Source organism: Artibeus jamaicensis, unplaced genomic scaffold (genome assembly GCF_021234435.1).
Source record: "Artibeus jamaicensis isolate MK-2021 breed Jamaican fruit bat unplaced genomic scaffold, CSHL_Jam_final scaffold_1964, whole genome shotgun sequence".
NCBI classification, from domain to species: Eukaryota; Metazoa; Chordata; class Mammalia; order Chiroptera; family Phyllostomidae; genus Artibeus; species Artibeus jamaicensis.
Window position 1 is genome coordinate 26,754,278 of NW_026522030.1, and position 27,348 is coordinate 26,781,625.

The 27,348-nt window shown below is 43.7% G+C and overlaps 1 protein-coding gene across 7 annotated transcripts in view; it reads left to right on the forward strand.

Annotated features, from left to right (window-relative positions):
• FRMD3 (FERM domain containing 3) overlaps positions 1-27,348 on the forward strand; it is a 267,673-nt gene that overhangs the window by 191,614 nt on the left and 48,711 nt on the right. For all 7 annotated transcript variants that reach the window (XM_037153808.2, XM_037153807.2, XM_037153810.2 and 4 more), the window contains 6 exons: positions 6,895-6,982; positions 8,584-8,672; positions 11,377-11,440; positions 12,324-12,412; positions 23,041-23,115; positions 23,385-23,453. In XM_037153808.2, coding sequence (XP_037009703.2) covers positions 6,895-6,982; positions 8,584-8,672; positions 11,377-11,440; positions 12,324-12,412; positions 23,041-23,115; positions 23,385-23,453 — 474 coding nt within the window. The remainder of the gene's footprint in view (positions 1-6,894; positions 6,983-8,583; positions 8,673-11,376; positions 11,441-12,323; positions 12,413-23,040; positions 23,116-23,384; positions 23,454-27,348) is intronic.

A 27,348-nucleotide genomic window follows, 5' to 3' on the forward strand; every position in this document is an offset into this window, starting at 1 on the left:
GAGAGAGCAAGATTGATCAATTACCTCCCATATGTGCCACAACCAAGGATGGAACCTGCAACCTAGGCATGTGTCCTAACCAGCAATTGAACCCACATATTTTTTGGTGTACAGGATGACACACCAACCAAATGAACCACACCTTCTTTTACCAATAAGGAAAGGGAGTTCTGAGAAATTCCCTTACATGAGGCTCCACAGTTCTGAAGTGATAGACCTTGACCTGAATCCTGAGATTCCCTCTGCAATGCTCAGATATCTAAGTTGCTGCTCTCCAATAAGTCTTGTCCTTGCCTGGCCCAGGGTATTATCACTGTCTTCTTAGCATGACATATACCCCAGTTTGCAGTGTTTTATCTAGTCCTCTGCATAGAGGTGGTCCCTAATAGTCCTCATGGAGTTTGCAAGTTCCTCTCTAAGTAAGGAATCAGAGGTGAGAGACTAGGGACTTTAACTTCCAGTTAGGGTGTAGAAAAGCTTGAGACATTGATCTCCCCCCAACACCAAGATAACATCAACAAACTACAAAAACTGTGGAAATCATATTAGTAAAACCTATCTTATTGCTGAGAATACAAAGAAACCCAAATGTTCTGAAATCCAGGTTGTCCTTCTGAGGAGAATGGAAACCTGCAGTAACTTTCACTTTTGGAGGTGTGGTGGGAAGTCAAGGACTAGGCCACGAGTAGGCTGACTGATTTGACTGATTGGGACTCAAGAGACTTTAGTTACAGAATGAGTTGCACTTTTCTACTACCCTTTAGCCCCCACCCTTCATTGACTGAAGAGGGGCAGTGTGCTGAAGTTGGGCAGGATGGGAGAGCTGAGCAAAATCCCTCTGAGACACTCCCAATGTTCAGCCAGAGCCTGGCAGCTCTTGCCAACTGTGGCGACAGGACCACAGGGAAGGGGAAAAGTCTGAAGTGCAGAGAGCCAGCAGTGATACTAAAGAGCAAAGGAGGCTCTCTGCAGCTCAAAAAGTTGGCAACCCAACTTTTATAAAATATAGAGAGTTCTCTGGCGTCTCCTGGGTGCTAAGAACTGAAGTCCTGCTGCAGGGCAAGTCCTGAAATCACTCACATTTGAAGCCTGGGGCAAGCAAAACCAACCTAAGTTGCAATGAGGTTGCAGAAAAATGAACGTAACTTAAGTTGAGAATGCTACTTTGCAGCAGACCACTATATTGGTCTTATGAGTTTAATTCTGGAGCTCATAGACCCAGATGATTCAGGTAGAGCCCAAACCACCCCTGCCCTATCAGCTGTGCTCCAAGCAGTCCAGGTCATTGCTGGAAAGATCCACACTTCATTTCACAATTAACCACTAATAATTTGCATTCAGTCGGGGACACTGTATGTTTTTGTACTCAAGATAATTGTATGCTAAAGGCTGACCAATAAGAGAGAGAGAGAGAGTGCTTCCCTTTGGCAAAAAGTACTCAAGATGAGCGGAAGGGAACTGTGTAGTTAAATACATAATTACTTGACCTCACTTAATTTATCACAGGAGCATACCTTTGGAGAATTGTTAAGTCTTAAAAAGGAATTCAACTAATCACTGTATTTTTATTTCTAAATGTCTCATTAGGGACACTATTAACCTTTGAACAGTTCCTAATGCAAGATTAAAACATTAGAAAATCATTATTTTTCATTACCCAAGAGATTTTTGCCAGAAACAAATGTCCAGTGAGGGATTCAAGGGAATAAAACAAAGTATTTCCATTTGATAAATCTTAGTATTTTCCTGAAAACCTGATCATTCCATGGTTTCTTCCTTAGTGAGTGTGGGGGGCGCAAGGGTTTCTAATGCCACTAGTCCCCACCTTTCCTTCACTGGTTCTGAACTTTTGTAGTTAGCCTTTCTCTGTATGTGACCTCTTAGATTAAATCTCTTAAACATCTAGCCATTGGAGATCTGCAGTAAAACCCAAAGCAAACAATAACAATTTGAGGACTTTTAGTTTAAAGAGGGGCTGTTGCTTTGCTATAGAAATCTTGACATGCTTCCTGACATTTCCCCCCAGGGCTATATTTCTATCAGTCACATGCAGGGCTAACAAGAGAACACATGTTCTGTGCCAGGCTCTACTCCAGCTGCTTTGTATCTGTTAACTGCCTACTCTTTACATCAGATCTTGGAGGTTGGTACTATTTTCCTATTGACTTTATGCAATCAAAGAGACACAGCTTCATTTCCTATTCCTGTGTTCAGTTCCTGGATCAGGGTCCAGCTAACTTTTTCTGTACTAGGTCATTTAGTAAACATTTCAGGTTTTGCAGGACATAGGGTGCCTGTTCTCACCACTCAGTTTTGCCATTGTAGCATGACAGCACTGTTAGACATTCTGTGAATGAATGGGCACGGCTGTGTTCCAATGAAAACTTATTGACACAAATTTGAATGTCATAATTTTCATGGGTCATGAGATGCTCTTCTGCATTTGTATTAAAGCACTGAAAAATGATGAACCATTTTAGCTCGAGGGCTGTACACAGTGAAGTGGCAGTCAGGATTTGCCTGCAGATGCAGGCTTTGGTTTGGGGATCTCTGACCTAGATTAAAATGGAGACATCACAGCTCTCCAGTCAGGTGTAAATACCAGTCATCTGAGGTGGATTGCTACCCATCAGTGATAAATTGCAATGTTTAGATTATGAGAAGGGCTTTCTATAAGACCTGATACTGAAATGCTCTGCCATGCATCCAGAAGCACAGGCAGGTGGCTCCTGACCATGTCTGATTGGTGGTGGGGGTGGTGCAGGCACTAGGACGTGTTTGGAACCAGGCAGACTTGCACTCGCATGTGGCTTCTGCACATATGAGCAGAGTAGCCTTACTTTCACTCTTTGAGTGTCGGAATCTACATCTATAAAATGAGAATAAGAATTCCTCCTTTATAAATAGTAAGTGAGAAAAGATGTATTGCTTGGTAATAGAAAAAAATTATACATTTCTTGAAACAGTAGGATTTAGTAAAAGATAGCTCCACATGTATATTATATTCCTGACCAATTCAGTTTGGTTCAGTGGTGCTTATAGATTGTATAATATTTCATCCAATAATTCTTTTATTTAAAAGCCAATTGTCCCCTAGCTGGTGTAGCTCAGTGGATTGAGCATGGGCCTGTGAAGCAAAGAGTCGCCAGTTCGATTCCAAGTCAGGGCACATGCCTGGATTGTGGGCCAGGTCCCCAGTGGGGGACACATGGGAGGCAACTGCACATTGAGGTTTCTCTCCCACTCTTTCTCCTTCCCTTCCCCTCCCTCTCTAAAAATAAATAAATAAAATATTTTTAAAAAGCCAATTGTTTTTTTAATCACTGTAAAATATATAAAATAGAAAAGACTATATAAAATAGTATATATACTATATGTACAATTTAAATAATAGCTGAAAAACCACCCAGGATCCCTAACTCTGCTAATGAATTGGAAGGTTACCAGATGCTTTGAAGTCTCTCCTGTGCTCCCCACCCACAGAGCACCTTCCTCCCTTTTCTACATTATTCTGAACTAAGTTATTCACTCTCTTCTTTTGCTTTTATAAATGTACTTTATATATATCACTAAGTAAAGCATTGCTTTGTTTTTGCCTATTTTTGATCATATAAATGGAATCATACTTTATTCTTATATCGCAGTTTTTCTCATCAACATTATATTTTTGTGATTCTTCCACATTGATAAATATAGCCATAATTTAGGTCTTCATTTTTACCTCTGTGTAACTAATTTTATGTCACATGAATGGGTCATATTTTATATATCCATTCTCCTGGTAATAGACATTTAGGTTGGTTTCTCGGTTTTTTCTATTACAAATTCATATGGGTTCTTGAATATCCTCATGGGTATCAACCGAGGTATGGAATTTGCTGAGCCATAGAGTTTGCACAACTTCAGCTTTTTTAGGAAGTGGTAGTTTGTTTGCTAGGGTTGCCCCAGCCTACACTTACCAGCAACTACTGAAATAAAGATGTTCCCTTTATATATCAGTGAAACTTCAGAACATGAAGACTAAAGAAAAAATCCTGAAAAGGCTTTAGAAAAACTTCATCTTCCTAAAGCAGGGTCTTGAGTTAATTCCTGAGAAATATATATCTGTAAAGGATGAATTTAAAAATTCTCTCTTCCATTAAAAGTAAAAGCTTAGTATATGTGGCTACCTTCCCTTCCTTTTCCAAGTCCCTATGGATAATAGAAAAAGTATTAGACAGTGGATACAGGAAAGAATACCATCTTAGGGTCAGAAGTCCTGAGGTATCTCTGGAAGACAGGAAACAGGAAATACAGGGCAAACACATGCATAGGAGGAGAGGAGTGGTTCTGGGTGCTTCAGGCAGCAGGTACACAGGTTGGCCATCATGGTGAGTGGGCAATTGGTTTTGGAGCAGTCGGGCAGCTTTGACCCCTTCCTCTGCTTCCAGGCTTGATCTGGGGGTACCCGGTGTGTGGAAAAGACCTAGAAAGAACTGAAACTTTCAGCCTTAAATTACTGACATGCACTTCACACATGGCACATTCTGTCCTTCCCTACAACCTTGGGAGGCTGTTCCTTCAATGAATAACGTCAGGTATATAGGTGACTGTCCAACCAAGAATCACCAAACACTTAAGGGAAGGAACATCAATTTAATGAATGAGAAACTCTGACTTAGCAAACCAAAAGCACCATTACCAAGAAAGTAGCATTAATGGAGCAAACAAGGTCGAACTTTAAAAGTGGATGTAAGAGAAGTAAAAAAAGTTTTTTTCATAAAATAAAAACAAGCAACTATTTCAAGAGCCAGATATAGGCATACCGTGGAGGTATTCTGGGTTTGGTTCCAGATTACTGCAAGTGAGTAAGAGCAAGTCACATAAATTTTTTGGTTTCCCAGTGTGTATCAAAATCATGTATATGTATAGTAAGTATATTACATTATACTATAGTCCATTAAGTGTGAAATAGTATTGTGTCTCAAAAATGTACATACTTAATTAAAAATAATATATTTACTAAAAAATGCTGGTGGAGAGTTGATGACCACTGGCTGACCGGGGTGACGGTTGCTGATGGTTAGGGTGGCCATGACGATTCCTTTAAATGACAGCGAAGTTTGCCGCATCAACTGATTCTTTCACTTGGATTTTAGAGGTCATTTTAGGGTTGTCCACTTAATTTCAATATTTCTGTGTTTCAGGGAATAGGGGAGCTGAGAGAGAGGGAGATAGACAGGGGAATATCCAGAACACACATATTTATTAAGTTCACCTTCTAATATGGATGCAGTTCATGGTGCCCCAGAACAATTAAAATGGTAACATCAAACACCCATTATCACAGATCACTGTAGCCAGTACAATAATAATGAAAAAGTTTGAAATATTGCAAGAACTACCAAAATGTGACCCAAACACACAAAGTGAGCAAATACTACTGGACAAAGTGTGCCCACAGACTTGCTTGATGTGGGGTTGCCAAAAACCTTTGATTTGTAAAAGAAAAAAAACAACCCCCCAAAAAACCCACACAGTATCTGTGAAGTGCAATAAATTAAAGCACAATAAACTGAGTTATTTCTCTAGTTGTTACATTGAAAATAAAATAATTGATAGTTAAAAACTCATACATGGGATGAAAAACAGGATACATACTGATGAAGAATAAATTAGCAAGCTGGAAGGTTGAATTAAGAAATAATTCAGAACATAGTACAAAAAGAAAGATACTTAAAAAACGAAACAAAGGTTGAAAGGCATGAAGAATAGACCTAGGATAGACCTGCTAGGGCCTCTCAAAAGAGAAAAGAGAGAGAGAGAGCGATTGGGAGTAAAGAAGGAAGTTGAGAAGGGAAGCAAAGAATCAAAGAAATGGCCAAAGAAAGATACGAGTTGTTGGATTAAAAGTGCCTTCACAGCACTGGTCATGATGAATAAATAAAGATGCTCCTTAGATATATCACAGTGACATTTCAGCGTACTTGGACTAGAGAGAACATCTTGAAAGGCTTTAGCAAGAAGGAAATTGGGGCACTGTTTTGATGGAGAGGCATGATGATGACTCTTAGCTGTCTTGAGGGGGTAGTGGAGGAAATCTCTCTTTGGGGAGAAGCTTAGGTGGAAATAGGTTTAATATTGCAATATAGTTTTACCTTTAAAAATAAAAGTGAATTCCTGCTGTTTCCTTAGCAATCTCTTCTTGGTTGTTAGGGTTATATATTTACCCTTGGGGAGTAGTTCAGATCCTCTAGAATACTGTGGGATGTTTATGTAAGCCAAAGTGGAGTCTTTGAAATGCTGCGCAGTCCTGGTTTGGAAGTTAGCCCCCAAAGGGCTTTTCACGGCCATCTATATTTGTAGTCCTCTCCCCCTCTTGAGGCCAAGACCTTGTTTACCACCCAGGAGGACAGTGCTAAGACTTGTGGCTGAGATTTCCTTTCAAAATCCAGGGCTTTCCAGTGGAATGGTTGGCAGTTTGTTCCAACCTGGATGGCTCTCTAGGCTTGTTGATGGGGCGACAGGGTTGCCCACTTCCTTTCCTGAGCAAGAAGGAATGTCATTGCCCCTGGGTAATCTTTAAAATAAGTTGGAAAGAACAGATGCTGTGTTTTATTTCATAGTAAGATTACATTTCCAAGGGCCTACTCATTGGTAACTTGATAACCTTGATTAAGCATATGGGTCGCTGGAGTCCTCCAGTACTTGCGGGTTTATTATGGACACTCAGCCAGGGAACAGGAGCTCAGATTCCTTGGCAACAGGCTCCTCATGGTGAAGCATGATGATTTCTATTTGTGCAGGGATTTCTCTCTTTATTTAGTTTAGGATATCACATTTTATTGAATGAAGGGACTCCGTGTCTCTCATTTTCCATATTAACTCTCTCCCTTTTCTTGTGTGATGTTGTAGAGGCCAGAGCCCACCGGTTGCTGAATTTAACTTACTCCTGAAAGCTCACACTTTGGAAACCTATGGGGTGGACCCCCACCCGTGCAAGGTAATTGCTTCTCACAGCAGGTAGACATTTAAGGATTGTTTTGCCCTGCAGGAGTTCATTGTTGTCTATGCCCGGCAGATCCCTCCAAGGATACTTCCACTGCCTGCCTCACTGTCCCTCATTGGAAGGGACAATAGTGGGCTGCAGTCTCATGTTTTGGTAGTTGGTTCTCTCCACTGGAGTCAGCCAATTGCTTGCTAATTGCTATGTAATAGCCACATATTACTAAATTAACATGCATGGATTCACTCATCCATCAGGGGTGGTTTTATCCCCAAGAAGTTACAGGGTCCTAACATTTATTTTCAAGGCCGTTGCTGGCAAGATTGCAGTCTGAAAAGATGGGAAAGTGGAAGAAAAGAAAGATTTAAGATTATTTTTTGACATTAGGAGTATTTGTTTTTCCTTTACTCACATTATTTTTACAGTGTTTCTTTCAAGCATGAAATCTGGCCATTTGTATCAGAACCACCTGGGCCCTACCCCCAAACTACCGATTCAGAATCACTGGGGATGCATCTGGCAGGTCCACCTTTTATACAGGTTCAAAAGGCGATGTTCATGCACACATATTCCGGAACTGTTTTATGAAAAGTTTTTTCCTTCCCATGTCTTAAACTAACTACACATCAGCCAGCACTCACCTGTATTCTGAACTAAGCATTTATATCAGGTGGTCTTTTAAAGTTAGTTCTTGAGTCATGGCAGAACATTTCTTTACCCAGGTGGGAACAGATAGTTGTATTTGGTCAAGTCCCATTCTCATAGCTGTCAGCTTAGGTTCCTCGCTACAGGCAAGTGGGGAGCTTCCTAAACTCTTGCTGTCCTGTTCCATCAGTGTCTTTTGGGAAGCAGACCACATGCTCCAGGTGATTCCAATGTGTACATGAGGTGAGAGCCGGAGGTAGTTGTCTCTGCTGGTACATGCATCTTGCGGTCTGCCCCAACATTTGCCAGATGCCTCTTCCTAGTCATGGTATAAATAAAATTAGTCCATTTAATGAACTAGATTTTATCTACAAATCTGAGCCTCTCTGTTTATTTATTACTTGGAGACTGACTAAATTGTTATTGTTGTTCCTCTGCCTTATGAATGAAATGCTTAGTTTTCTGGGTCGAGGGTGGAAGCAAAGTAGGCATTCCTGGGCATATCTTTACATTAGAATTGCCAGGAATTCTGTGTGGGATTGAATCAAGCTACAGTAGATGCTCAGGGCATTAGTATCATAGCATTTTGGTTGTAGGGTTAACGACAACTAGGAATGGTTTGTCCACATTATAGGGCCAATATGAGGACTCGGGTGGCCCAAGAAGACATTTGGAGGTTGGCATAGTGGTTTATGACTAATCTGGACTTTCCCAGGAGATTCTTGGAGAGGAGAAGAAGTTCTGTCCTCAGAGGAAAAGCTATACATTCCTGGACTTTGCCCAGACTTTGGAAGTACTATCCTTAGAGGTCCCACCTCAGAAATTTAGTTTATTGCTGCAATCATTAGAATTAACCTGACATTAACCCAGGGTGAGAATGAATAAGCATACCACTTACCATTTACTTTATAGTCCTCAATCCAAATATGTTTTCATTTTATTTTATTTTTCAGGATTCAACAGGTACAACAACATTTTTGGGATTCACTGCTGCAGGCTTTGTGGTATTTCAGGGAAATAAGAGAATCCATTTGATAAAATGGTGAGTACTTTTTTTTTGAAAACTGGCTCATCATTTTTCTTAATCTTGTTCTTTTCCCACCTTTCACTTGTTTTTTTTGTTTGTTTGTTTGATTTTTCTTGAGATATCAGGTAGGATGCCTGGTATTCATTTCTTTGCTTTGGAACTTCATTATGAAGGGACCTATTATCTATAAATGAAACCCGATCTAGGTTGCCCTCTCTTAGGAGGGAATCAGATTTGTCTAGCTGAGTAGTGAACTCAGGAGACCTGGGGTGTGTTCTGAGCTCAGGGACTCTGCTTCCAAAAAACAAAGTGTCTAGTGTTTTCTCACCAGTAGCGTCTGCTCTCACCAGAGGGTGACCGGGGAGCAGGGGTGGGAGTGGCGGTCAGGGAAAGTAAAGGTGCCCGTTTCCTTGAGCAACAGGACCCAGTTTCTCCCATTCACTTCAGTCTATTCTGTTGAACCCTGGCTGCAGACTTATTTTTTGTTATCCGGTATATCAGGGAAGATGCTTTTGGTCAAAATAACAGTAATGTCTGCTCACAGTGCCTTACCAGTAAGAGGGCTGATCATCTCACACAGCAGAAGTTACAGAGCTCAAACAGCTCCATAATCCTTTAACTGAACTGTCCAACAACACTGTGTAGGATGTAGGTCTCTCTGTTTTCTTATTTGCCATTATAGGGTGGTCCCCTTCATCCCCAGGCTCATAAAATGGTATGGTCATGTTGCAACTCTGGCGTTTATATCTTCACACAGCAACACCTAGAGCCTGGAGGAGAGCAGCCCTTCCATGTGTCTGCTGTTAAAGCAAGCATAACCTTTTCAGAAGCCTTGTGGGAGACTTCCTGTGTATTTGTTTGGGCAGGATGGGGTCACAACCCTTCTGAGAAGAACAGGAACTCCTGACTGGGTGGTGGAATCAAGATTCATCCTCTTGGGATTGGAAAGAGCATGATCTGTATGAAGACATGACCCTGAGGAGGAATAAAGCCTAGATTGTGTCAGTAAAGAAGAGGGAGGATGGTGACCTGCAGTAGCCACTCCGTTCAATCAAGGAGCAAACATGGTTTTGGTAAAGAGAGAATAAGGCTGAACATTGTACGTGTGATGGGTTATTGGAAAGGCGTAGTCTTGTTCCTACCTTCAGCCGATTCACTTTTCTCTCTGAGAGTCCCTGACAGGTTTGTCAGCCCTGTTGTGTCTCACTGAGTCGGGGATTCACTCCTTTGGCTTACGTGCTTGAATCTGAAGTTCTTCTTGATGGGCTAGTGGGTATCCATCCTCACTCCTGAGCTGGAAATGCTATTTGGGCACTTACCTGAACCTCAGTCTCATGGTTCTATAGCTTCAGGATTTCTTTTATCACCTCATTATCAAGGAGCTCTCCCTACCTTCTTAGCATTCTCCTCTCACCTCCCTTCCTTTCAAACCTTCTCCACTAGATTAGCGTTAGTCAGCAAATGTCCACTCCTCTCCCTCCACTTTCTGGTCTTTTTCATGATCAGCCCTCTCTTTCTAAAATGCCCAGTTTCTCTAAATATCTTCTTTGGCCTGTCTGTAATTGCCTTTCAACTCCATTCCAGAACACATTCCCTGCTGACTTTGGGGAGCATGGGTAATTTGAGGACTTCCTCCATCCCATCCTAGGGCTATAAAAGGCATTGGGGTCCTGAAGAGTGATAGATCCTCAGGTTTTGAATTGCTTGAGTTCGGTTAGAACTGGATACATCTCAAGTGCAGACTAATTGCAAGTCTCTCCCTCCTTGGACCTCACTTTCTTCTTGGGTACAGTGAAGAGCTGAGAAGGACAATCTGACCATTTGTTTCAGTGTTCATGCTGGGCTGCTGATGCCAACTCTAACCTTCCCAGCCTCTGATTAGGCACATGCATTTCTCATAGTCATGTATTGTTACTAAAACAAATTGTCTTCTCACATTAATCCTTAGATTTTTTTGTTTGTTTTTAATTATCCATTGCACTTTGTCATTCTTGCAAATCCTCTACCTAGATTAAGACAACTTATTGTGACTGCACTGTTCTTTATTTACTAGGAAAAGCACAGAGGCACACATCATCAGTATCAGAGGAATTAGATCAAAGGAATAAAAATAGAATTCCCCCCTTCACACATATTTTCTCACCAAGAAGGTGACTTCGTGTCTGCATTTCAGACAGATTTTAATCAAGCAGCTTCTTAAGATGTCCATTCATCCAGCTGTCCTCACAATTCTGAGCATCTCAATATCTAATGAAATATTCTATGAACAGGGAGAGCAGGAATGAAATTTCACAGTGTGATGTGTGTGCTTCTCAGAGATGAATGTGAAAGGATGGGAGAACAGATGTTGTGAACCCACATCATTTCACTGACTGAATCTGAAACCACCACATTCTCCCTGGGCTGAAAATTCTTGTTTTGGTCGTTAAGGTTCATGAGACCTCTACCACTCCTTAAAAGAAAGGTGCAGCTTAAATGTAAAAAAGTGGACTGAATAGTTGAGCTGCCTGTGGATCCTCTCTTGGGAAGAAAGTTGCTGTGTAGTTCACTCAGGGGCTTTTCACTGCTCACTTGGCCTTCACTGATGATAAGATGGTATCTTGTTTCAGCGCAGCCCACTTGGCATGAGCGAGTCAGCTGCGTTCCTGTGGGAAAGCCAGGTTCCTCGGTTAGTTGCCACTCACTTTTTCCTCTCACCCAAAGGTATTTTTTTCCTTAGGCCAGATGTCTGCAAACTGAAGTTTGAAGGGAAGACATTTTATGTGATTGGCACTCAGAAAGAGGTCAGATGCTGCTTTTCTAACTCTCTGTCATTGTGTGTGTGAGAGCACGTGTGTACATGTGTGCCTCTGAGAGAGATTTAAGCATAAAATGTGCATTTAGCCTTGTAGGCCTCAAAGACCATGACCTTAAAGTTTTCAGTGATAATGGAAGCTATATGCTTGAGAATACTTGAGAGGTAAGCAAATAAACACTGAGCTTGCACATTTAAGAATAAAGTTAGTGAACAATGCTGAGTGAATACCCCTGTGTAAAAAATAGACTGGGATAGGCTTGGGATTTAGCAAATGGGACTTCCCCTACCTCTGTAATTTACCAAAATACAGATTTAGGAAACATACAAAGGATACTTACCAAGCTAGATACCAACCAGTGATGGGTAGACTTTTATAAACAGAATCTATAAGAACCAAGAATCTTAAAATAAAGGAGTTACCAAATGTAGGTTGGGTTCACCAGTGAACACATTTGGGAGGAGGGCATTACTGAAACTTGGAATCTCAGAGCGGGGTCTGGAAGTCTGCACAATCTCTCGACCCCAGTTTTCAGTTCAAACAGTAATTATTCAACGTTGGCAAGAAAGTTTTTAAACTAGCCCAAGTATGATTGAGATCAGGCAGTGCCTGCGGAGTTGATTGTGAGGTTACTTTTTTTTTAAATCAGAGAGAGGGCCTAGATAGATTAGTGTAGTGATATTTTCAAAGGGTGAGGTGAGTCGGTGGGTAGGGGGAAATACCATTTTAAAAACACTTTTAAGAACATAGTAATACACAAGTTACTTCAAATCTGTTTGGTAGGTGTCAGGATACAAATAGGTAGATACCTGAAGGAAAAAGATGAAAAGCATCAACTCTGTTTCACCTGCCCTTTCTTGTTATTTATTAGAAAAAAGCCATGTTGGCATTTCATACTTCAACACCAGCTGCCTGCAAACATCTTTGGAAATGTGGGGTGGAGAACCAGGCCTTTTATAAGTAAGTAGCTTTTATTTATTTAATCATAGGTTTTTGAGAACACCCATGGAACCCTTTTATGTTTTGCAGACAGCTCTATATGTTCATTTTTTGAAAATAGTCCTTTTTATTTTTTTAAATAAATTATGAATTTGGCTCTTTGTTCAGGGTGACTCCCTACTACTGTTAGGTCAAGGAAGTCCTGAGCTCCCTGTTGGGTGTTTCCCATGGAATTGCCCTGTGTGTGTGTGTTGTCATTGCTATTTCCAGTCAACATGTCACAGGATCTGTATTTGGTTGGCTGCCCTCCTCAGAAGCAGACCTTGAGAAGAGTTTAGTGCAAGTGGTTTCTTTGGGAGGCGATCACTGAACATACCAATTGGGGAGTGGGGGAGGGAGATGGGGGAAAGGAGCCATGTAGGGGGCGCTGTTGAGCAGGTCACTACTGTGGGCAGCTGGGTTCAGCTCTGCAGAGGAGCTCTGGGGGATGGCAGAATGTGCCTCAGAGTTCAGCAAAGAGGCTGGGCTGTTTATATACCAATTCCTCATTTAATTTGGTTGAGGGCCACTTTGGAGGTGGAGTTGATACTCTCTGGTACTTCTGGCCTACCTTGGCTTGGGTCAAATATATACTCACAACCAAAAACAGAAACCTCTGGCAGGGAGCCACATATGTTCATAGTAAGAGGCCTTCAGTATATAGAGATGAGAGCCAAAGTTTTATGGGTGCAGTGCCATCAGAGCCTAGGATGGTAGAAAGTCAGTGCTGCCTGGACAGGGTTTCAGAAACCATGCATAAAGCTGTCAGGTTCCACAGGGGTTCAAATTTAGGATCTTTTTGCTGAGTTCTGGCACCTCCTCTTTGAGACACACTTGCTCATTGGAAGAGCGGTGATGGTGGTGATGATGGACACAGTCAAGAACCTAGTCCAGCCTTCAGGGTATCAGCATGGCCAACCCCCAGAGCTTATCCAGGCGGATTTTTCTCAGTCTCTGTTTCTCCAAATCCTACAAGATTCTGTCTTACTCACTAGACTCACTTCCCTGAAAATGAGTCTCTGAACTCCTGGGCTTTGGCTGATGAAGACCTTTAGGAGAATGATGTCTTAGGTGATGATTTACAAACCTCTTCAGCCACAGAAGTCTTTTTGTTTTAAACAGAAGTGTAGGCAAAGCTCATGTAAAAAAAAATAGAGAAGCCTGTGGTTGTTGGTGGGGACCAGAGTTAGGCCTGGGGACAGGAGACTGTTCATCCATTTCTTCAGGAGCTTGGGTGACCAGTTGTCCCAGTTTGCCTGGGACTTTCCCAGGTTTAGCACTGAGAGTCCATGTCCCAGGAAACCTGTCAGCCCTGGGCAAATTCTATTAGGAGCATAATTTGAAAACCCTTGGATGAGATGATCCACAAAATGTTGTGCTTCTAGCAATGACAGGAAATGGTGATGCCTATCAATAGACTTTTTTCCATAGTCATCGCCATCTCAAGGCATCTGTGTGCCCCCAGTGGTGCTTGGGGACTGGTAAAAAAGGTGCCCAGTGGACTTTGAAAAATCAGCATGTCTAGACCTCTCTATCTCCATGAGAGCTCAGAAAGGGAAATACAAAGGGATTGATCTTCTCCATTTTCAGTTGGAGTCTGCATACATTTTTTGGTTTTGTTTTTAAAAAATTATTTGAAAATTGAGATAATACATACTATAAATGCATCCCTTTAAAGTATAATTCAGTGGTTTTTAGTTTAATTCATGAAGTCATGCAACCATTACTACTGTCTAATTTCAGAACACTTTTATGAACCCCAGAGGAAGTGACTCACCACAGTTGCTCCATCTACCCCTCTCCCAAGACCTTGGCAACTACTAATTTACTTTCTGTGTGTATGGATTTACCTATTCTGCATGTTTCATCTGAAATTATAAACTTATGTGCTCTTCTGTATGTGATTTCTTTCACTTAAGTGAAGTTTTCAAGGCTTATTCATGTTGTAGCATGTGTCAGTACTTCATTGCTTATGGCTGAATAATTATTCCACTGTTTAGATATATTACATTTTGTTTATTCATTCATCAGTTGATGGACATTTGGGTTCCTTTTTTAAGCATTATGAATAATGTTGCTGTGAGTATTCATAAAGATTTTTTCTTTGGACAGTTCTCTTAGGTTTATTCTTAGGAGTGTATTTCTGGATCATAGGGTAACTCTACATTTAACTTTTTGAGAAACTGATAAACTGTTTTGGAGCCTAAGCTTTTGGGACTTTTCCATTATTCTCTTAATAAAATCATCTGGTTCCTGTCAAATAATAATTGAGAAACATTTAATTATTTTGAATGACTATTGTCTTGCAAATAAGGGCGTTAGTAGATAGAGTCTTGAAACAAAGCCAAAACAAGATATAGCATGACATTCTTTTATTGTAGATTTTTATATCTATATTAGATCTGATCTCTTTGAGGGTAGGAACTAGGTTCTATTTATCTTTGTATTTCCTAACGACTCCAGGCATTTGAAAAAGAATGACTGGATCAAATTGATAAGGCATGGTTCTTGTGCCAGGAGATTTGTAGTTTGTGATAGAGACAAAAATGGAAATGCAAATAAAATGCTAAAGAGAAGTCCAGGGGAGGGGATGAGTCTCGCTGTAGGGAAAGCTGGGAGGTAGAAGGAAGGTTCTTTCAGGTGGAGGAAGGACATTCTGAGTAAAGGACCAGTATGGGATGTGGAAGGCACACATTGAGAAGATAAAAAGTTATACAGAGCTGGAGCAGAGGGTAGTGAATGAAATAGATAGGGAGATGGTGAGGGGCCAGATACAGAGGGCTCAGCCATCAGTAAAAAGGCGGCAGAAGAACACTAGGTGGGGTTGATTGCCACTGATCCACAGACACATGTAAGGAGTGGGTAGCAGAGGAGAACACCCAACACACGGGCTTTTAGAGCCAGCTCGATAAGTCTTACTCGGAAGCAGCACAAGATTGAAGATCCTTTAGTGCAGTCATGGATCTCTATAAAGGAATAGCTCAAGACATTAATTAGTTCTTTTGCACACAGGCTGTTTATCACACTCATGTGTGAAGGTGTCAGTTAGTAGATGGAGTCAAAGGCAAAAACAGAACTGAACCAGTTTTGAGCCAGTTTTGAGATCTTGGATGAATCTTTGGCCCCAGCCTTCTCAACGGTGAACGGTAGGGGGCTAGTACTCAGGCATGCTTTGCTTGTCCCAGTGTTAATGAGTGTGGGCTTTGGAAGTGAGCAGGCTTGGGTCTGAACCTTGACTCTGTCACTTCCTAGCAGTGTAGCTTGGAACAAAGAATTTGCAGTTTTTGAGTTTAACCTTTATTTTTTCAACTGTAAATGTGATTGGTAACACCTGCCGTGCCGTGTTTAGTTCTGCCAGGCACATGGACCATCGATAAATAGTAGCTGCTGCTGGGACTGCCACAACTACCCCCTCCTCTAATGATGAAAAAATTTTTGAATGCCCCTTCATTGCAGAGCCCAGCCCATTCGATTGTGATTCTGTTAGTCTCAGGGTGGGGGCCTGCTTCCCCCCTGGCAACATCCCTTTCCTGGGCAGAGGTCCCGGACCTGCTTCCAGGCCTGTCTGACTGGCACTGTACTTTAACCATCTTGGCTGGCAGAGCAAGGCCCTGATCTTTTTTCCTGGGTTGGGGATGCTCTGTCCCTCCTTTTCACTTCACCTGCCATGGGAACCAGGAGACCTGGTGGGCAAGAATTCCCAAGTGCACTTTCAACTTGTGAATGTGTTGCTGGTTGTCAGTTGGCCCAGGGCCACCGATCAGGTTTGATAGGCCTGGCTCTGAGCTCTGCTGCCTGAGAACGGAGCCTGGAAGCAGAAACTCTGACATTTCGCTCTTGCTCCCAATCCCATGGGATCCCTGACACAGTCCAAGTCACCATTTCAGAGCTTCCTTTGTGCCATATGTTTTCTAGGTGCTGTGCACCCAGAGTCCCAGGGCTGTCCATTCCTGGGTGCTGGTCTCCTGAGAGCAAACTGGACACAGAAGGGCTCATTGGCCACTGGTATTTCCATGTGACAACTCTATCCCACACCTGCTTGTGCTGTGCACCGTGTTGGGAGCTGGGGACATGGTGGAGGCTCAAATGAGACTCTCTGCCCCCAGTTTTGTGTGGCACGTGTGCAGGGGATAAAGGTGGTCCCCAATAAGTTCTCTGTTCAGAGTTTGGTGTGCATTTTGTCAGAGGAACAAGGTTACACTTGGTGGACAAGGACCCCGAGTAGCTCCCAGAACCTGTGCCTCTCACACTTCAGCGAGCACACATGTCACCTGGAGGACCTGCTGGACTCTGACCTCTGACTCAGTAGGCCTGGGTGGGGCACAGGGACCCGTATTTCTAGTCAGTTCCCTGGCCATGCTGGGCCGAAGGTCCATAGAGCTCACATTGAGTGCTAAGATTCTAAGCCAGAGGTTCTCAGCCCTGACTGCACATTAGAATCACCTGACGGAGCATCTGGACAATCCCTACACTAGGGACCCTGCCCTAGAGCCAGTGAAAGCAGAATCTGCATCCTCACAAAAAGCATTGATGAGTGTTCACAGCAGCATCATTCAGAGCAGCCAAAAATGAAAAACCCCAAGTGACCATCAAGTGATGAAAGGATGAAAGAAATGTGAATGCCGTGGAGTGGCATTCGGCCATGACTCACATGGACGGACCTCGGAGACATTACACTGAGTAGAAGAAGCCAGCTGTGGAATACCACATATTCCATGATTCCATTTATATGCCATGTCCAGAATAGGAAAATCTATGGAGACAGAAAGTAGATTAGTGGTTGTGTAGAACTGGAGTGGAGGGAAACAGAGTAATTGTCATTGGCTACAGGACAGTACTTTGGGGTGGTGAAAATGTTTTTCTGATGAATGTTTAAACTGTGAATTATAATGAACACTACTGAAGTGGACAGTCTAAAAGAGTTAACCTTATGGTGTGTGAATTATGTCTCAGGAAAGCTGTTACTTGAAAATTCAGAATCTGGGATGAGGGGTCCAGATGTTGATAGTAATAAAAATTTTTCAGGTGCTACAAACACGCAATCTAGGGTTAAATTCTCAAGTTGAGTGTTCTCAAAGTAGGGTCCCTGGGCCAGCATCAGCACCTCCTGGTAACTTGTTAGGAATGCCTCCTTGGGCTTCACCCCAGACTTGTAGAATCAGAAGCCTGAACCTCCAGGACATCTTTAAATGCTCCAATATCCGAATTATAGGGGTACCAGAAGGGGGAAGAGAACAGCCACCAGTGGAAAACTTATTTGAACAAATAATAAAGGAGAATTTCCCCAATCTGGCAAAGGAAATAGAATTCCAGGAAATCCAGGAAGCTCAGAGAAACCCAAAGAAGTTGGACCCAAGAAGAAACATACCAAGGCACATCATCATTACATTAGCCAAGATTAAAATGAAGGAGAGAATCCTAGAAGCAGCAAGAGCTAAGGGGATAGTTACCTACAAAGGAGTCCCCATCAGACTGTCAGCAGATTTCTCAAAAGAGACCTTACAGGCAAGAAGGGGCTGGAAAGAGGTATTCCAAGTCATGAAATCCAAAGACCTACAACCAAGATTGCTCTATCCAGCAAAACTTTCATTTAGAATGGAAGGGCAGATAAAGTGCTTCTCAGATAAGGTCAAATTCAAGGAGTTCATCATCACCAAGCCCTTATTATATGAAATGCTAAAGGGACTTATCTAAGAAAAAGAAGTTAAAAAAAACATGAACAGTGAAAGGACAGCAAACTCACAGTTATTAACAACCACACCTAAAACAAAAGCAAACTAAAAGGACAGCTAGATCAGGAGTGGAAACATAGAAATGATCTCAAGGAGGGTTAGCAACAGGGGAGTGGGAGGAGGAGAAGGGGGGAGAAGGTACAGAAAATAAGAGGCATAGACAGTAGATAGAAAATAGATGGTGGGGCAAGAATAGTATGGGAAATATAGAATCTAAAGAACTTGAGACACATGGTCATAAACTAAAGGAGGGGTAATGGTGGGGACGGGGGGTAGGGTGGAGGGAAATGAAGGGGGGAATAGAACAACTGTAATGGCATAATCAATAAAAATAAATAAATTTAAAAAAGAAAAAAAAAGAAACATATTTTCTGAAGGCTGTCAGGTGATTCTGCTGCCCTCTGAAGTCTGAGAGTCTGCATGACTAAAGCACTCTTTTAAAAATATGGATGGACCTGGGTTTGCAGCCTGGTTTCCCCAGCTTCTATCATGTAACCGTAGTTAGGTGACTTAACCCCTCTGTGCCTCAATTTCCTCATACAGAAGTGTGGATTGCTTCTTCCTAGAAGAGAACCGTGAGCACAAAATGAATTAGTATGTTTAAGGTGCTTTGGGTGGTGCATGGCCAATAGTAGGTGCTCAAGAATAACATATGTTGTTATTGTTATAATTACTGCAAAAGTTGTAAACCATGGGAAATTGTATTGTTAATTCTAGAGGCAGCCTGTTAGGGCACTGCCCTTGGTCTCCCTAGCACCTAACCTGACCTCATGCCTAGCAACTGTAGTAGCAGGTGTCAGAGGAGATAAGTTAGGAGCAGGCAGAGGGGAGGTGTGCTCCTGTAGAGCTGGGCCTGGTGCATCATCAATGCCCACCCTTAGCGAACACTTTGCACATCCCAGGCAATGTCTGCATGCGTTACCCTATTTGAAACACAGCTTCAGTGGCAGGGCTGGGCAGGAAAATGCCCTAGAGCCGTGGGTCTCTGGGTACTGTGGCTGCCCTGGCAGACCTGGTGTGAGGGGTGGTGAAGAGCTGTGTCAGCAGAAATGTAAGTAGTGGCCAGGCCACTATTTGAATTCACAGTTGTTGTCAAGTTGGGTGTTGGTAAACTGGGGACTGTCTGGATGTTTCTGTGAGGTTGGATGTTTGAGAATAGTCAGTGTTTCTGTGCTGGGACATTCAAAGGGGAGCTAGAGGTGGAAGTGGGGGCAAGGCAGATAGGGAAGAGTCTGGAGGAGAGAGAATTGCTATGTTAACTCAGTTGTGCCTTCGTTGCCTTCACTGGGAAAAAGACTGTGGCTCTGGGCTTGTTGATGTGGAGCCTGGGAAACAGAGCGCTGGAACATGTCAGCTAGAGTTAGAGCATGAGGGTTTTGTTAGCTTTCAGGGTGTTTGACACAATTTCTCGAATCTCCGTGATTTAGAGAATTGGCTTTGTTAGCACCGTCGTGAGAAGGCGATGGGAAGTTTTGGGAGTGCTCTAGGAAGAGAGGGACAGGAAGTGTACATTGTATAATGAGCAGGCTGTTTGCTAGGTGCTTTCAAATCATTGAATCTGATTTAACCCTCCTCTGAACTCTATGAATTAGGTATTATACTACCCTCCCCCTTTAAAAAATTAGTGGGAAAACTGGGACTCAGAAAAACTGTATGGCTTGACTAAGGTCACAGGACCAATGGCAAGTAGGAGCCTGGCCCTCGCCCCTTTCAGGTAAAAGGCCACCTCTCGGGGCATTTAAAGGAGAATATGGCAACTCAGAGGTTCTCAAATGCAATGAATGGCCTTGGGGTGTTTGGCCCCTCTCCAGACCCGCCAAATGAGACTCTAGTGATGGGGCCTGCTGACCAGTGTTTTTATCCCGTGTTCCAGGTGCTGCTGATGCTTGGCCGGGTTTGGGAACCAGTCCGCCTTTCTCTTTTCCCCACCCTCGCCCTCCTATCCTGCTGTCAGTGCTTCCCAGTTCCCAATGGGGTTATGTTGTTTGAACTCTCGGAATCAGCTCCCCTGTTAAAATTCCCTGGCAGATCTCAACCCAAACATTATCAGGAGTCCACCTGGGTATTTGGGAGGGAATTGGAGGTAGTGCTTAGGAACGTGTCTCTGAGCAAATCAAATGACACAAATAATCACCAAGGGCAATCAGCTGCCAGAAAAAGGCCAACACTTTTCTCACTCCTCTCATCCTGGGCAGACAGCTACTCACCTTCTCTGTGAAATGTGTCTTTTGAACTGTTTTTCTTGAGGTGCTTTGAGGGTTTATGTTCCACCCAGTGCACACGCCTCCCACCATTCTGGGTGTCAGGAGAAGGCAGCAGCCTCCTTGAGGGACCTTGAAGGGTGGGCGCTGAGTCTGAATCAGCGAAAACTGGAGCCGCTCACCTGTCCCCAGAAGAGGGTCACTGGAGCTGCTCAAATCTGGGCCCAGAGTTGAGTCTGAATTTCCAACACTTCAAGTAAGGCTCTTAACCTTCCTTTTAGCAGACTACCTTGCCCCAACATCCTTAGGAACCTAGATCAACACTATCAACAACAACAAAATCAATAAAAAATAGAGGCTCCTTTAAATTTTTCTATTTATTGATTTTTAGAGCAAGGAAGGGAAAGAGAAACATTGATTTGTTGATGCACTTTAGTTATGCATTTATCAGTTGACCCTTGCACATGCCCTGAGTGGGGATGAAACCCACAGCCTTGTACCAGGATAATGCTGTAACCAACTGAGCTACCCGGCACAGAGGCTTCTTTTGAGGTTTCTCTTCCCTTTACCTCTGAGGGGTTGGGAGCCACAGCCTTGCTGAGGGAGGTGAGGCTGACCCTCTTCTCAGGCTCCAGTGCAACATGTATCAGGCCCACCCACAGCTCTCCAGGGCCAGGACGTGAGTGCTCACAGGAGGAAGACAGCTCAGCAGGACATTTTTTACTTAGCCAGCTTGCCGGGGACTTTTCTGCTCTTTACTAGGTGTGATCTTGTCACCCAGCTCTGGTGAGCAGCCAGCAGGTCTGTCCTGGGTGTCGGGTGGTCTGGGATGCGGGTCTCACGTGCTCTCACTGGTCCTTAGGGCTTCTGCTCCATGATCTCTGGGCTCTGTCCTGACAGGAGCCGCCTCCTAAGGCCCCCTCTCTGTCCATCTCACTCTCGCTGCTCCTCCTTTGTAGCCAGTGTCCTTCTCTGCTGGCTCAGGCTGCTTGCAAAGGTGGTTGGGAGAAGGGGCTTCTTTGCAAAAACTGTTACTATAGCTTTTCATTGTTCTGTGGGCAAAGTCCAAAATCCTTAACAAAGACAGAGAAGTGGGGGGAGTGAGAGAGAGAGAAAGAGAGAGAGAGAGAGAGAGAGAGAGAAATAATCACTGTACTAACACGGGGAAATGCACATCAGATCTTCCTTTTAGTTCCTCCAGTGTTCAGGCCCATGGCTTTTGTGAATGCTGGGCCTTCTGCCCAGAACACTGCCCCCTACCTGCCCTGCTTAACACCTTCCCAGCCCTGGATCTCAGCTCAGATGTCCCTTCCTTAGACTGGCCCCAGACTGGATCAGTCCCCCCACCCTACACTCACTCTCATTGCATCTTTACTCCCATAACATGCACCACAGTTGGAATTTACATTTGTCACTTATTTGTGTGACTTCTAGAATAATGTCCATCTCTTCTCTAGACCTTACATTCCATGGATATGGGGAACACAAATCTTTCCTGAGCATAATGTGATGCACCAAGCAGGCTAGGCATTTGGTTAATACTTGCTGAGCCAATGAATGAAGGCTTTCAGGGGCTCGTGATAGGAATCACTGCCTGCACAGAAACTTGTAGCTGGAGACCTGGCTGGGTGCACATCTTTGCTCAGAATTACAGAGCCTATTGTTCATAATGTGGGTTTTTAAAATTAAGATTTTGTGACTATCAATATTTAAAAATAATCCCAAACTTCAGGAGACCATTGTTTCTAACTTGTTGGATTTAATTGCACCAGGCATAGAGGGAGTGACGTAGAGGCATTCTCAGCTACCACAGTGGCTACCGCAGTCCTTTAGCACCTGGGAGTGGCCTCTGGGCAGCCCATGTTCTGGAGTGTGTCTCAGAATGCTGTTGTTTTGCTTGCTTTTACTGGCAGGTCTCAAAGGTGCTGAAACAGGGCTTGGCGGGGCTTCTTGATCCTCATGTATCTTAGTCATCTACCGGTGTTGCTTCTTTCAAAGGGCACTGGGTCATGGCGACTTACCCAGGAAAACACTCAGAAGCCAATGACCATTTCCATGGGGGCACAGGTCCCTCATGCCCTTTCTCAGGCAGTACCAGTAGGTGCGCACTTTGTGACACAATGAGTGACCTCTGTATCACCAAGAAACTATTTTTCATGGCAGTGTTGGTATAGGCACAGGCAAGAAAGTCCCCCTGCAGCAAGGAATTTAATGATGCCATGCGACACTATCCATCCTCTCATATCTTTCAACTAAAAATCGGGAAAGAATGCCTTCTGATCATCAATACGACCTGGAATTTTTGCAGGTGGTGAACCAGTAGTGGATTATGAAACCAAGCATATGGGTGATCATCAGTATTTAAAAAGAAGGAAAAGAGAGAACATAGAAAAGATCAGATTGCAAATGCAGAGAAAGTTAACTACTCTTTTGTGAAACTTTTCTTTCAGGGGTGTGTGTGTGTGTACCTCATTTTATCTGGCCGAGCACCTTGCTTCTACCTGGCTGTAGCACTGAGCTCCTTACCCATAGTTAAGGAGTAGTTACATTTGTACGGTCCTAACTGGCGAGGCCGATGTGGCCCCCGGTGAAAATGAGTTTGGCACCCCTGGTCTACAGCATATCCAGCTTTGACTTTCCAATGTTATCACCATGTTTGCTTTGCTTGTTCTTGAAGGTATGCAAAATCCAGTCAGATCAAGACTGTCTCAAGCAGCAAGATATTTTTTAAAGGAAGTAGATTCCGATATAGGTGAGTACCCATAGTTGCAGGCGTTTACATTTGAATGTCTTGCTTATAAATGAGTGCACTTTGGCATATACCCCTGTTTCAGTCCTCCCTTGACGCTTCACTCACCGTTTATGCTCATGGGCACCCTCAAACTCTGTAGTAACTTCCCCTCATGGAGGGAGGGGAGGCATGGGTTCCTACGGCTGGGTCAGGCCACTGTGAGGTTTAAAAAATACATGTGCTCGTCCTTCTCCTTCCATTCTGAGCATTTGTGCTTTTGTCTTGTGCAGCGGTAAGGTTGCCAAAGAGGTGGTGGAGGCGAGCTCCAAAATCCAGAGGGAGCCTCCGGAGGTGCACAGGTGAGTGGGGTGCTCTCAGGGCTCTGGGAGGCTTATGGGATGGACAGAGGGATTTAAACACTGGCTTCACCAAATCCTCTGCGACGGGAAATAGTGTAAGGGCGCCAGCTGCCAGGCCCTATGTTGTTTTCATCCCTGGTTCCAGGCATGACACTCTTCCTGTTGCGGAAATCTCTCTCAGACAGATTTGGCTGGGCCACGGTGTGAGCACAGCTGGGTTCCATTTTGTTATTCGCTCTGTGGAGAGCCACCAGCTTGGTTTGCCCTTGAATGTCACGTGAATAGGCAGGATGTGTGTGAAGCAAGGTGGTGTCGTCCCCTGGCTGAGTCCATTGTTCTGCCCTCTTGGAACTGCCCTCTTGGAACTGCCCTCTGTTCCTCTGTTCATCAGACGTGGCTGGTTCCCTTCAGCCCCACTCCTTCTAGGCTATTTCACCTGGGGGGTGGGATGCTCACAGCTCACTGAACTCATTTCCAAGGGTCACTCGGAGGAGTGCAGGCTTACTTGGTCATTACTTGTTTAAGGGTACACATCTTCATTAAGGTGGCAGTATATGGAATCCTTAGGTATTAAATATTCTCTTGGCTGTGTAGGACTTCGTACCACCACAATGGACACAAGTCATTATATATCCTAACCTCCAACATGCTGGATATTTAAAGATGAACATTCCCATCGTTGCGCTTCCCCCTTTGAGGACAAGATCATCACAAGCTGTGTTCTTTAGGAGGTTCCTACACACTGGCACCCATCCTTTTTTCCTGTCTCTGAACTTGGAGGACTTCCCCTGAGGCCCAGATTTGCCCTGTACCCTCTCTTTCCAGAGTGACTGGGTGAGCTAGGTTCCTCTCACCTTGTCCCCTGGGGTTGTTGGGCAGGAGGAGTTCCTGCTTTTTTTGGAAGCGTGGCCAATCTGGCCTGGTATGGGTGTCCAGATGTCACTTCTCTCCCACACAGGGGGACAGAACTGCTGTGGGCAAGAGAGCCCATGCAGATAAACACAGAGAATAATTTATCCCCAGCTGTGGATGACCTGCGGGAGCAGTAACTTGCAAATCTGCTAAACCAGTCTCTCTTGCTCTGAGAAGCAGGAGAAAATTGTGGAGTGGGAAGCCAGAGCACCTTGGCTGGGGAGTGCCTTGGTGCAATACCTGTGAAGGTATTACAGCCTACCCATCAGCAATTGTCATTTTTTAAAATAGTTTTTAAAATTGCTCTTCTTCCACCTCAAATTGTGGTTGCTCAGTGCAGCAGAACAAAGAAGAGGAAATGATAAAACACATCATTTGAATTTTTCTGGTATCTAGGGGCTGGAAATGACCTTAGGATCACCTCGTCTGATTCTTTTGTTTTATAGATAAGGAGAAATTAAATGACTTAGCTAAGGTCATCAATTTGGGGACTGGGCCAGGCCTGTGCTCTTTTCTTTGTAGCATCTGCCACTGAGAGCCTCCGGCGTTCTCTCAAAGCTGGGAGGCAGACTGCCTCGGGAGCTTAGCTTGGTTTTCTTCTTTCAACATGCAGCTTCTGCGTTTGATCTTAACAAAAAGAAGTACTGCTGGGGAGTTCTCTTGATGGCACAGACACGATATAGGCAACTGTTCCTTTCTAACATGTACTTTCAGAGAGGCATACTCCAAATACATGAAGTTTTCCAAGAGTCCCATACTTACAGTCTATGGATGGTTAATGAGATCAGAAGAGAACTTCTTAAAAAGTACTTTTCTTTTAAGTTGAAATTTGCCTAACTTATGGGAATTCAGGTTTCCTAGATCAGGGCTTCTCAAACCTTAACTTGCACAGGGCTCACCTGGGAATCCTGTTACAACAGATTCTGATTCATGAACCGGGCATTTCTAACAAGCTCCCAGGTGATGTCTGTGGGGCTGGACCATGGACTCACACTTCCAGTAGCCAGGCTCTAGACAGCTGAATGTGAAAGGGGGTGAAGGAAGCAGATTGGCCTTCATGAAAAAAGTTTTTTCTGGAGTGGACCAAACTACCAGAAGAGATGGGAAATGCGGCATTAATTTATAGTTTCCCTTTTTGGGAATCTTCTAAAATGCCCAGGATATTACTGTACACAGGAACCTACAGGCCTGGACATTCTGTCTTGCATGCTCCTTGCCCTTTCACTACCCCCTTTTATGTGTACGTGAAAGCCGATTGAGTTCATATCCTCAGGATGTTCTTTGGCAGTATCCCTCAAATTTCCGATAATACAAGGAAGAATGTATTTGTTTAAATTAATGACACAGAGCAATCTGTGAGTGGACAAGCCGTGTATCTTTCTTGGGCTCGCCATATTTCCCAACACCACCTAACACATGGCCGGGCACACACTAGGAGGTCAGTACCTGTTTGTTGAGTTGCTGCATGAACTAGGAGTATGGGATGACAGCAGCACCTCTGTGACTTTCTGAGACCGGAGGCCTGTGCAAGGTACTGCCCTGGGGCCCTCTGCCTCCCAAGACGAGCCATGGCCATGTGGGTCGCTCTTCTGGTTCCTTCCCAGTAGCCAGTTGTGTGGTAGAAAATTGTTTCTCTTGAAAAATTATTTTATGTTTGAATTGTTTTGACATCTTTGATGCCACTGTCAAAAGTGAAAGGATAGCAATGAGCTCTCTTTCTCTGGAGGTGTTCAGAGATGATTGGTAGTCTTGAATGGTGACGACTAGGCTTCAGTTAGCTGTCGTTCCTCACACTTGAGATTCTATTCTTCAAAGAATGACAAGTTCACAGACTGCTACTTCTACTAAGATGTGTGTGTCTAGAGAGAGACTGATGCAGACAGACTGAGAACACTGTCTGGGATATTTCTTTCTTTTTTCAAAAAGAGAAGATGCTAACTCTAATTTTAGCCCACTGATTTTTGCTGCTGTCAAGATCCTCAATCAAAGCCCTCTGGACTGGCTACCTGGTGAGAATCACCTGCCCATCTCAGAGGCCTGGTGAGCCCAGGGAGGGTTGTGTGAGCCACCTGGGCATAGCAGCCATCATCAGGGGACACCCAGAGGTAGCATTTGCATTTTAAAACAAGTCCCTGTCCAGGAATCGTGAATGGGTTCTAATCTTGGCTGTGTTGCTCATCAGCTGCATGGTCTTGAATAAGTCACTAAACTTCTTAGATCATCAGGTTAAGTTTACTCATCTGTCAAATGAAATTTATAATATTACTTTGCCCAACTTCTAAGTTTTGTTATGGGGATTAAAATAAAGTACTTTAAAATTATATAGGGCCATACCTATGTGAGATGGTGATAATATTATTGTTGTCTCTTATCCAAAGATGAGGAGCTAGAAGCTGACAGACATGTTCACATTAAAGTCTGTTCAGATGGAGTTTTTGATGACGGGCCAGCAGCACTTCTTTCGTTCCAAAGAATGGTGCAGAAACTCCACGAGCCTCATTTTAGTCACTGTGTTTTATGCCATCATTTTAAAAAACAAATCTTAGAATACATTTGCAGTTCCCAAAGGAAACCTCCTACCTCAGTAGAGTTCTTAACCACAGTTTCATCTGTAAAACTGTGCTGTGCCAGGAGTACACGTATTCGTGGGCTGCAAAGTAGGTCAGGTGTATTTGCATAGTCAGCCGATGAGTGCATTGTAAAAGTGGAGAAACATGGTGTGGACCCTCACCTGGCCCAGGGAGACCCCAGCCAGAGCAGCCATTACCTCAGGAGCTCAGGTTAAAGGGCAGGGTGGGAGCTGATTGGAATATTGGCACATCCTTGAGAAAACTGCCTGACACGGTGGGACCTTGGATAGCCACACACGGCAGGACATTAGAGGTAGCGGACAGAGTTCCCTCTGGGACATTGCAGGATGAATTGTGCAGAAAGGCAGCGCGGAGCACAGCAAAAGCACAGGACTAGTCCGAGTCTGCGCATT